This window comes from Ceratosolen solmsi, unplaced genomic scaffold (assembly GCF_000503995.2).
Source record: "Ceratosolen solmsi marchali unplaced genomic scaffold, CerSol_1.0 scaffold45, whole genome shotgun sequence".
Lineage (NCBI taxonomy): Eukaryota > Metazoa > Arthropoda > Insecta > Hymenoptera > Agaonidae > Ceratosolen > Ceratosolen solmsi.
In genome coordinates, this window is record NW_011948436.1 from 841,287 (window position 1) to 854,304 (window position 13,018).

A 13,018-nucleotide genomic window follows, 5' to 3' on the forward strand; every position below is an offset into this window, starting at 1 on the left:
AGCATTTTATTTTTCGTACTTATTACAATACTTATTGCTGGAGGCTAATTTAATTTGGAATTCAAGTTTACTTCGAAAAAATTTAATACCTTCAATTTTGTCCATGTTATTGATCACGTTAAATTGTTTGTTTCTTCATATAGTCTCGGCTGATTCTGATGATATTCCTGGTATTGGCCAATATGATGATTTCCATACTATCGACTGGCAAAGAGATATTGCCAGAGATCGTATGCACCACCGATATATACTGAAAAAAAAACACGATTCTATTTGGGATTTAATCAAGGGAGCCCATGACGCTTGGTCAGGATGGCTTTGCGTATTATTTGTTGGTCTATTTACTGGAGTAGCGGCTGGTGTTATTGATATAGGAGCATCGTGGATGACTGATCTCAAATTTGGAATTTGCCCACAAGCATTTTGGTTAAATAAGGAACAATGCTGTTGGAGTTCTAATGAAACTTCTTTTGATGGAGATAACTGTTCACAGGTAAATAGATCAATATAATTAATAAACACTGTGGAGTATTGATTTGAATATTGATAAATATATTCATTAGGCAGACAAAATTAAAAATATTCTTTCTAGAAGTTCAAATGCATTAGTATATACTGATACACTTAGTTTTATTATTATTATTATTTTAAAAGGTTTATTTAGGTATGAAAGTATTTATTAAACTAATTGTCATTAATTTTATTTTAAAATGACAGTGGAGAACGTGGCCTGAAGTATTTAGTCAATCAAAAAATGGAGCAGGTCCCTATATTATTTCTTATATGTTTTATATTGCATGGGCACTTTTGTTTGCCTCATTGTCTGCATCTTTAGTGCGAATGTTTGCTCCTTACGCTTGCGGCTCTGGTATACCTGAGGTAAATTAAGTCTTATAAATGCTTATAAAATTAGTATAACATTTTTCATCTAATATAACATTTTTTATTAAAGATTAAAACAATTTTAAGTGGATTTATTATCCGAGGTTATTTGGGTAAATGGACGTTAATTATCAAATCTGTAGGACTTATTCTCTCTGTATCAGCGGGTTTAAGTCTTGGAAAAGAAGGTCCGATGGTACATATTGCGTGTTGTATTGGCAATATTTTTTCTTATTTATTTCCTAAGTATGGCAAAAATGAAGCAAAAAAGAGGGAAATTTTATCAGCTGCAGCTGCAGCTGGAGTGTCTGTGGCTTTTGGAGCACCTATAGGAGGTGTACTTTTTAGCTTAGAAGAAGTAATTTACAGTTGCAGATCTTTTAAAATTATATAGTATTTTTTTCATATTAAATTTAATGAAATTTTGAAATTTCTAGGTCAGTTACTATTTTCCTCTCAAAACATTATGGCGATCATTCTTCTGTGCTCTTGTAGCTGCTTTCGTATTACGATCAATAAATCCATTTGGCAATAAACATTCTGTACTATTTTACGTTGAATATAATAAACCCTGGATCTTTTTTGAGCTTATTCCTTTTATTATTCTTGGAATTATTGGAGTAAGTATGCATGTCTAATATAAAAGTATCATATTTTTATTTAATTACATAATGTGATTTTTTTCAACAATTGTAGGGAATAATTGGAACATTATTTATCAAAGCTAATCTTCGCTGGTGTCGATATCGTAAATCATCTAAACTTGGACAATATCCAGTTACTGAGGTATTAGTAGTAACTGTTCTTACAGCAGTTATTGCTTATCCTAATCCATATACGAGAATGAGTACCAGCCAACTCATCTACTTACTATTTAGAAAATGTGGCGTGTCTGATACAGATATGTTATGGTTGGATGATTAACGTTATTTCAATAATATTACAAATTAAAGTTGAAATTAAAAAAATTAATTTTAAATATTTTGTTTCACAGTGACTATCAACGAAATTTTGCTGATGTTAATTCAGTTTACCTTTTGGTATTGGCATTTATTTTTAAATTAATTATGACCATATTCACTTTTGGCATGAAGGTGCCCTGTGGTCTTTTTATACCATCTCTGTGTCTTGGTGCCATAGTTGGTCGCATAGTTGGCATTGGCATGGAGCAACTTGCTCATCAGTATCCTCACATATGGATGTTCAGTGAAGAATGTTCAACAGGCGAAGATTGTATAACTCCTGGATTATATGCTATTGTTGGAGCAGCAGCGGTTTTAGGAGGTGTCACTCGCATGACAGTATCTCTTGTGGTAATAATGTTTGAATTGACAGGTGGAGTTCGGTATATAGTACCACTAATGGCAGCGGCAATGGCAAGCAAATGGGTCGGAGATGCTCTTGGCAAACAAGGAATTTATGATGCGCACATTGGTCTTAATGGATATCCCTTCCTTGATAGTAAAGATGAATTTCAACATACTACTCTAGCAGCTGATGTAATGCAACCAAAGTGAGTATATTGTTATATTGTATTGTTCTCTTGTTTGCATATTATAATGAAAGTATGTAATTGTGTCTAAATATGTCTTATAGTAACACTGACATTTAGAAATCTTGCAGTTTTTAAAGGCAAATACATTTAATTTAATTTAAAATTTTATAACATTATTTTTCTTCAAATTATTATTTATAATATTACTAATGAATATTTTAAAGATATTTATTGAATAATTTAAATAAAGTTTAATTAAATAGAATAAATTTTCTAAATTTGTATAAATATTGGCACCTGTATTTTTATGTTAATATAATATTTTATCCTTAAGATGTCAAAAAATGAGATTTTTGTTTTTTTAAAGGCGCAATGAAACTTTACACGTACTTACTCAAGATTCAATGACGGTCGAAGATGTTGAGAACCTCTTAAAGGAAACCGAGCATAATGGTTTTCCTGTTATAGTTTCAAAGGAGTCTCAATATCTTGTTGGCTTTGTTTTACGAAGAGATTTAAATTTAGCTCTTGCTAATGCAAAACGTATGCTTGAGGGTATAAACAGGCAATCTCTTGTAATTTTCACAAGTGGTAATAATATACAGACACATACACATCCGCCGCTCAAGCTGAAAAAAATCTTGGATATGGCTCCAATTACTATTACAGATCAGACTCCGATGGAGACTGTTGTTGATATGTTCAGAAAGTTAGGCTTACGACAAATGCTTGTTACGCATAATGGGTATGTAATTCAGGCTATTACAATTAAAATGTATAATCACTTAATTTTATTATTATTGGCTTTAAGGTCGTCTATTAATAAAAGTATCTTATTAAATATCAAATGAATTATGATGAATATTTACAATCTAAATAATAGTAATTTAATTTATATTTTTAGGCGTTTGCTCGGAGTCATTACTAAAAAAGATGTGTTGAGGCATGTAAAGCAACTTGATGATGAGGATCCAAATTCTGTATTATTTAATTAATTTAGTTTTCTATAAATATCTGTATGCGAAACATGCTTGATAACTCAATCAAAGATTTAAGTCTGATAGAGTCAATCTGAAAAGTTGGTTTTAATGCTATTAAAGCGGATTAACATAGTTGCAAAATGAGACATCACCAAATGTTCGAAGTAATAATTCCATAAGACGTCATTATATTATTCGTGAGCAAACTATGTGTACTATTTGTTCATAGCTCATGTTTTGTTCTTTTTACTTTTATCGTATAATATATAGTCACTCGTGTAATTTAATCAAATGTATCTATTATATACAGTCGGTGTTCTCGAATTGCTGTTTGTATTAAAAAAAAAAAAAAAAAAAAAAAAAAAAAAAAAAAAAATAAATTACAGAGCCTTTACGATGTATTCGATTTACATTAACATTGAGATGGCTAGATATTATGCCACTAATTTCATAATATTTATATTTTACTGATACGACTGTCCTTTTCTGTGGTCTGTTCATGAATTCGTCTCCTTTCCTATTCCAAAATCATTAAAACTATAAATGTCTATACATGCATACATAAATGCAAGCATGCGTATGCATATGTATATATATATATATATATATATATATATATATATATATGCACATGTATCTTTTAACATATAAAAGCTATTTTTGCTTAAGTATTAATAGTAATAATCCGTGTAATTATGATAAACAAGTTGCGAGAACGTCGATAACACGACGAATGCAGTTTTTTTGTCAAAAACGAATGCAGACATTTTATCTTAATGCATATAATTTTAATCAATAGAAGTGTTTGATCCTTATAATAGTATGTCAAATTATCTTTGATAAAGTCCAATAGAATTTGTAAAATTTGTTAATTTTTGCTTATTATTACAGCAAAAACAAGCGCCTTGAATTCATCAATTCCATAATTGTGAAACGATCAGAGATTAAAAAAATTTTTTTTTAATATTTTAATAACTTCATTTTTATTATTTTTTAAATGAAATGACAAGTATATTCGGATATAATGAAAAATGTAATATTTATTTTATGCACTTTATTTTGTAAAAGAGAAAATTAAAAATATGATTATTTAATAAAAACAAATTTTTATTATTTTAATTGATGAAATAGTAAAATTTTATTTTTCATTCTGCAACGTACAACTTGTTTAGTTTATAATTAATTAATTAATTAAATTTAAAATTATTTAAATGGTAACATTGTCTCAAATTAAAAAAATTATAGAATTACTGTATGAATTGAAGTAATAAATAAAAGTTATATACTATTAAAATATTGCAACATTGTTATTTGAATAAGGTTATGAAAAACATTGATCAGATTCATTCATTCTCTAAAAATTAAAAAAATTATTATCGGGTTTCTTTTACAAATAAGCAATAAGTAGTTGTTAATGTTAAATAATGTATTATATTGCATCTTTTTTAGTATTTATTATATTTTATAAAGTTTCACGGTCGATTATAAGAGTAGATTAATACAATATCTTATGAAAATTTAATCATCATTGATAACAAATCTTCAAGTAAGAAAAGTAGTTAAAATCTAAAGGATTTGGAAGAATATTATTATTATATATATTGTATGAATGAAAAAACATAAAATCATTATAAATTAGAATTTTTTCTGCTATAAGAATTAATTTTTACTTGAGTTTTTAACATGAACAATATACTCTTTTCACGAATTTAAAAATTACAAATAAATGTTTTCATTTATTTGAAATGTTGATATTGTTCATATTCATTGTAATATATTTTCTTATTTTCTTATTATAAAGCTTGTTGTTAATGTGTGAATCGGAAGGATTCACTTCTTTTAAATTTGTGTTATTTTGTACAAAAAAATATCTGTTTAAATTTAGAAAATTTTGTTTCTAAAATTTACAATTTTACAATATATATTGACAAATTAATAAATAAAATAAGTTTTGATCTAAAAATTCATTCTTCTACCAAAAAGCTTTATAAATAAGATATTAACGACAATAAAAATCCTTTTATTTTATTTTTATATCTAAAGTTTCATCCAAAATAGTTGCTAGAAAATTTGAAAATTATATTTAAATAATTAAAAAAAACTGGTGTCTAGTTAATATCCTATTTCACAAATTTTGAAAAAGAAGTGAATTGATTTAGAATTTATAATATAATTTATTTAATTATTTATTATTATTATGAAAATGCATTTATGCATTCTTGTTTATTCCAGAATTTATTTTCAAAGGTATTTGTTTTAAATAGCAACAAATATATGGTATCAATTTGAATGAATTTATTTATTGTTTATATTATTACGGTAAAATATGTTATTAATATATTAATTTTATTAAACATTTATTAGAAAAATATTTTCGCCTTAATTTCTAACGCAATCGATAGTCGGCGTATACAAAAGCTTGCCCGAGTGATTCTTACAAATGTCTCTGCTTCCATTGATTGTTGTAATCCAAAGTAAATAATATTCGAAATTACCATTGTTTGTAGTTTTTCCAACAAACAGCTATTGATCCATATTTCTTAATTGTAAGGAGGACAAATCTGTGTTGCCTCCTTAGTAGGGTATGTATCAAATTATTACTAAGATGAGCAAGTTTAGAATTTTTTCGGAATTCAGTTTCTCTGACTTGATTGATATCACACAAGTGTCTTTGTCTTTTTAGATCGGTTTTATCGTATTTATATTTTCAATAAATATTAGTTAATAATTTTAAATTTAAAAATTAAATTTCGCAAATGCATTTTGTATATTTGACTTATAAATTTTGTATTTCAGTATTTCGATTCTAAAAATCAAATATGATAAAAATAGAGATCAATTTCTTTCAGCGTTATGGGTTTAATGTTAATAATATATTTATAATTAACATATATATTAAATAATAAATTCAATAATAATATCGAATATTAAATTACACATTGCTTTATCTCTATGTTTTTACATACAAATATTGAAAGAATTAATATGTTATTTTTTAGTGCGTATGACAGTATTCGATATTCACATTACGTATATTTTTTTGGTAGTGCGCCGATTGAATATCAGGCAAAAATATCGCAAATTCTTTCAATTTATGGACAATTGAAATCTTTATATATACAAATTCTTATTATGACTTGCGATTGCAAATGTGCTCTGTGGTGTTCTATATTTAATTACGTAAGGAGAAACAAACATATAAATATAAAATATTTAATATAAGATATAATATATTTAAATACACATTTCTACATATTTTTTTGTCTGAACTTTTTTTTGATTAAATGACTATATTAAGTCTTTTTCAATAATAATTAATTATTATTTAGCAGTAAATTTTTACATTTTAGAGTAATTTTAAATGTATTCGTAAGAAATTAATTCAACTCTTAAATATCATTAACTAAGCTATCAATTAATTATTCTTCATTTTCATTATTTATATTTTTAGATTTAAAACGTAATTATTACAGTATTAATACCGTAAAATGCCTTTCAATGCTTTTCTAAGTAAATATATGATTATTTAATTATTATTATATAATATTTGCGTTCATATCATTTAAATGTTTTCAAAAAATTCATATATATATATATATATATATGTTATAATGTATTTCATTATTTTTTTTGTATTTTTTATACAATTTCATTCTTCACGTTTTTAATTGGATATTAATTTCTATTTTACCATATTTTTCATATCCTATGCTTTTACTTTCCCTTTTACCTTATTTATATTTTTAAATAGTTAAGTTCAATTTATTGCATCTGTTTAATTTATCTTTTAATCATTATTTCTATACATTTCATCAAAATATTAATTAAATTCGCCTTTTTCAGTGCATTTATTAATTTTTTCTCTATCTAATACTTTTTATTTAATTTTCTTTCTTTATTTTTTTTTCTCCTTAAAATACTATTATTTTTTAACACATATTCCTATAAATATTTTTTATAATTTTTTTACTTGTCTTGTTTCTTATTTCTTCCTATTTAATTTTATCTATTTTCTTTTTCTTTGTTGTATACATTTGTAAAGAAAGATTTTATTTGATTTTCCTGTTTTCTTTAATTAAATCTCTTTTACTGTAATTTTATACTGATAGGTAAACTGTATACGTTTTTATATAAATTAATAAGATTTTAGTAACATATCAGTAAGAACATAAATAAAAAATTGTAATTTGTAAACTGTAGCAGATAGTTTATTCTTGCCAATTAACTGATTATTTTTTTAAAAATTAAAATTATTATCAACTCTCTCTCTCTCTCTCTCTCTCTCTCTTCCTCTCTGTATAAGAGAACTTAAATAAGAAATAGATAAATATATATATTTAAAATAATAAAGCATTTATTTATTATTAATTTAATTTTCAATTATAATTAAAATATTCTAAGATTACATATTTTAATGTAAATTGTATAAAAATTGTAAGAATAAAATTTATGCAATTAATTATTTATAATATAAAGCGTAGTAAAAAGTATTTTATGCATTTTCATGATTTTTATTCAATTCATTTATAATTATTATATCTTTCAGATCATATATTAAAGCAAAATGTTTTTAAAAGCTTTAATAATAAAATTAGACATATTTCAATAAGATATAATCACTTTTTATCAATCGATCAATTTTCAAGAAATTATGTGTGTGCGTGTGTGTGTGTGTCTGCGCGCAAATTTTAACACAATGTTTAAAATCTTTCATCTTTTATTTCAATTTGATCTCTGCCCCAGTCTCCATAAGTAGAATTAATCCACTCAAATAGAGTTCAGCGTAATTATGAATTTATATATTTTTTAATTTGAAGGATGTGTTAAAGAAACAAGCATTATTAAAAGTTATTTGTTTAAAAAATATTATTACGTATAATATGCAAATCAAATATTTGTTAATTATTATAACGATAAACAATGCACATATTCAACAATTTATAGACACTTACTTTAATTCGTAGGCAGTCAGCAATAACGAATAAATAAAATTTTAAAAAATATTAATGTCGATATGGTTTAAAGTAAAATAATAATGCATACTAAAAACCTATAAATGTAGACGATATTCTTCAAATAAATATTTAAATACAGAATTGATTTTCAAGTTTAATGAAAATGGAAAACAAAATGATCAATTCCTTTTCGTAATAACTTCTTTGTAAATTTATACATTTAAAAATTAATTTATTATTGATAATATTGAAAAGTTAACGATTAAATGCATCTGAAGTTGAAAATATATTTTTTTTATTTTTCATTGTAAAAGGAATTTCGTTATTAACAATATCAAGGCAAATATTAGCTGTTAATTGGTTGATTTAAATATCGTTGAAGGAAACAATATGTTATTTCTTGCGTATTATATTCCGAGACGCAGTTGCCTTTAATGAATATGAAGAGAAGGAATCGTCGGGCCTTTCCGTAAAAATAACATAAAAAATTATAGGTATGTTTAACCGAAAGGGAAGTGATCAAGATTTAACGAAAATTGAGTCGAAATTAAATTGCCCATCTGACATGAAAATCAAAGTGTATTATTATACATTATCAATCGGTGCTCTCGCGTGCATCACACTAAATAAGAGAGGCGTGAAGGACGCGTAGCGAAATGATAATTTATCTCGGCGGAGAAATAAAAACTGCCGCTGTTTATATATATATATATATATATATATATACGGGACAATAAGCAAGCAATAAGAACAAAGAAGAAATTGGTGCAAATTGGCAATTATTGAGTCATTAGATGCTGGGAATAGAGAGGGGGAAAATAGGGAACCTGCTCACGTAGAGACTTATGCGATATTTGAGAGTGGGGCGCAGGCGCGCGCGCGCGAGCGTCAAAAAGCCTGCGGTGAATTCAAATAGCGGCGATCCGCTTCATTGTCCCTCGCTCGGGTCGTGAGATGAGCCGCTTGCTAATGTATAACGAACACGGCCGATTTTCTCGCTGTCACCTCATTACCTTGGACGTGCCCATATTCCGCCGCTCTCTCATCATCGCCGTTGTGCCGGCATCGGCCGTGTTGTGTCCCCCTGCACTTAGCATACGTTAGCTACGATAATTGATGCGGCGCGCCGCGCATTTGCGACAATGCAGCGCTCGCAACTCCCATGCATATTACATTTGTATTGGACGCAAGGAGACAAGGAAAATGCACATGCGCGCGCGAATGCTAATAGAGAGAGAGAGAGAGAGAGAGAGAGAGAGAGAGAGAGAAAGAGAGAGAGAGACGAAGGGATCTTGTCATCCGAAAGGTTTTGTGCTATTCAGCACGCGAAACTTTAATACCGATATGTCCTTTGTCATTTTATTATCCACTCTTCCTTCTAGCTTTTTCTTCTTAACTATCGGGCCTTTAAATATTTTGAACATTTACGTGTTCTTTTTCTTTTTCACATATGATAAGCATATTATTTAATTATCTATTATTTCTATTAAATTTTGCTACTCAAGAGTGCCATTCGTTAGGTCAACTACATTTTTGTTGTCTCTTTTTGCATTTGAACACAATTTATTGAAATTATTCGGCTGCACTATAGGTAACGTAACTCAGATGGACTAAGTTGATAAATTTATTATATTCAACAATTAATTACGAACAAGCAAATTTGTATCTCCATTATACTCAATAAGTTAAAACGATAATGCTAATTTTTAATAGCTGAAATAAAATATTCTATTAGTCGATCTTTCTTTTATGAAAGTAATTATAATTGTATTGTAAATTTAACTATAAATAATGTACTTATTGTTTTTATTTAACAATTGACATCGTTTTAGTTTATTTTTTTTTACTATATTTTATAATTAGTCTTTATTACAAAAAATGTACAAATAATTTATATAAAACAATAATTATGTATAACATTAGAGAATGTATAAAATAATTAGGAAGTAATACAGATGTTATTTTTTTTTTTTTTTGTAATATGTGATAATTATTTAGATATATTTCTTAGAATATTTTACATAAATTAAATCAAACAATAAATCAATTTATCAATTCTTATAAAAACTTGAATTTTTTTATAATATTATCATTACAAAATAAATAAACAATATTGACATTTTTAAAATTACAATATATCTAAATGCATATACACACATGCATAATCATTTAATTAATATAAATAAATTGATAATGAAATTTAAATGAATAATCCTGTTTGTGCGTGTGTGTGTGTGTATTGAGGAGGGGGGAGCTTATTCGACATATACATCATTCAATTATTCTACTGTTAATAATTTTACCGATAATACAGTATTATAAAGTATTAGTGTAAAAGAAATTTTAAATATTTGCGTAATTGAAAGTTATTTTTTTTTAGATTTTCAATAAGATTTATAATAAATTCTTTTTTGGAGCGATGTAAAAAATAATTTATTTGTTGAATTTTTAATTAATTCACTGTTTTACAATTATTGGAAACAAATATAAATATTAACTTTTACTTACTAATTACATTTTATTCAATTTAATGTAATGTAATATGTTCTTTCTTGTTTTAAAATTATTGTATAAAAATTAAGGTAATATCATATATTTCATTTTATTAAACATTTTATATTACGTTACAATATTTTTGAAAAAAATTAATGTTGATTTAATTTTTGTAATTATTTTGTTTTTCTTTTTGTTTTAATTTTAGACGCCTATTAATGTTGAAAGGAACTTTAGATTTATGAATATCCGCAATATATTATTATTATTATTATTATTATTATTATTATTATTATTATTATTATTATTATTATTATTATTATTATTATTATTATTATTATTATTATATGATATATAAATTATACTTATGTAACTGTTATTTGGAAGTGTGAATAGACAGATTTTTTTAAAATGAGTAAAATTGTAAAACTATTTCAAGGCTATTAGCACTCTCAATTAAAATTCAGATTGATATTTCAAAAATAAGCGATATTCAACTAATTAATCACATGTTTTTAAAATCTATTAATAAGTTATTAATAGTTTTATTCTTATAAATTCTTTTTTAACATTGTTTGTTAAGAATTACTTTTATTCGATTTATAAACGTATTGATATATTAAATAATATTAAAACTTCGAGTCGAATAAGATAAGATAATAGTTTTTTAAAGATAATTTCTAAAGTATTTTCAAATATATTATTTAATTAAAATAACTATCAAAAATTAATTTACGCGTATTAATAACATTTTTACAAATAGCATAATGGAATCCTTGTAAATTAATATGAAATTGTTGATAATATAAAGAAAATTATTGCATATTACCGTCTTTAATTTATAGTAATCGAATATGTATAAATATGTATAGTATTTTATCAACTTTATTAAGTTTTTTCATCTGAATTTTGTTTAAATAACTTGTTAAGATGAAGCGACATATACGTTTTAAAATAAATCACATTTGCAAATGTGTTTAAAAATTAGTTTCATTTTTATTTGACAAAAGAACGTAATTATGTTCTTTTGGCAGATTTTACATTTCTATTCTCTATCCATAAATTTTCCTATCTAAGCATAACAGATATCCGTACATTTTTGTTTTTAATAAAAAACAAAAAAAAACTATTATTGCATGTATATTTTTGAGTTGTTGCTGTTTCACTATTTCATTATTATGCAAAGTCTATTTTTATGTCAATGCATATATATTGTATTCATCTCGTTTGTTTATATTTTTCTAATAACATATCAAAAAACTTAAGCATTATTAAATTAAAATCATAAAATTTAATATATAAGAAGACGAATTATATTATCCATATTTATGAAGAATGTGTATTTGAATACGTTCATTGATATGAATATGGCTGTTTTCAATGCAGGAAGCAAAAGTTATACGAACGCAAATATTCAGATATTATGTAGAAAAATTAGTTTCATCTCTTTTCATATAAACTATAAAGAAAATTTCATAAACAATATTTTTTTTATTTTTAATAATAATAACAAATAATAATAGTTTAATGACTAAGATATTCTTTTTTTGAATATATCTACGGCTTGTCGTTATCGTAAAATTTGACACTCGAAATTGATTAGAAAAAAATTTTTATTCTTTTAATAAGTTTAATGGAATTTCAGATGTACAATGTTCGTCGAAGGAGCATAAAATTTTTTCTGTATATTTATAAAGCCGGCAATATGCATTAGATTCTCTCATATCCATTTCAACTGTTGTTTAAAATTTTATACACAAAGAATAATCAGAATGTGTATCTCTTGACATTATTAGAAAAGCTTAAGAAATTAAATGAAATTTTAGTCGGCAAAAGAGCACGTTAACGTTTCACGTTTATGACTTTCAAATTATAGGCTTTTGCATATTGGATTATTGGGGAGCGCAAAAGAGAGTCGAGACGGATATGATATTTAAATGTATGGATTGTAATTCAGGTAGGTGGTTTATCCGTAAATACGATAATTCATAGCTGATCGAAATGCCCAGGATTGAGAATGAGGAACGATCGACACGCAAGCGAAAAAACTCCAAAAGTACCGCCGAATACAAGAGCATATCATATCTAGGGGTCTCGGTCATATCGGTTGGTTCAACGCGCGTCCAGCATCTGTCAGAGCCGCGATTCGTTCTTACTCCTGGCACGGCGCATGAATGGACCACTCGGACCCCCCGAGCCCCCCCCCCCCCCCC

At 25.8% G+C, this 13,018-nt stretch overlaps 1 protein-coding gene across 4 annotated transcripts in view; it reads left to right on the forward strand.

Moving 5' to 3' along the window:
• The window catches only part of ClC-c (chloride channel protein 3), a 6,050-nt gene extending 2,317 nt beyond the window's left edge, over positions 1-3,733 (forward strand). For all 4 annotated transcript variants that reach the window (XM_011503117.1, XM_011503119.1, XM_011503120.1 and 1 more), the window contains 8 exons: positions 144-493; positions 718-879; positions 953-1,240; positions 1,320-1,502; positions 1,579-1,793; positions 1,877-2,395; positions 2,745-3,122; positions 3,282-3,733. In XM_011503117.1, the coding sequence (XP_011501419.1) occupies positions 144-493; positions 718-879; positions 953-1,240; positions 1,320-1,502; positions 1,579-1,793; positions 1,877-2,395; positions 2,745-3,122; positions 3,282-3,372 (2,186 nt within the window). In that variant the 3' untranslated portion in view covers positions 3,373-3,733. The remainder of the gene's footprint in view (positions 1-143; positions 494-717; positions 880-952; positions 1,241-1,319; positions 1,503-1,578; positions 1,794-1,876; positions 2,396-2,744; positions 3,123-3,281) is intronic.
• Positions 3,734-13,018: the final 9,285 nt, after the last annotated feature.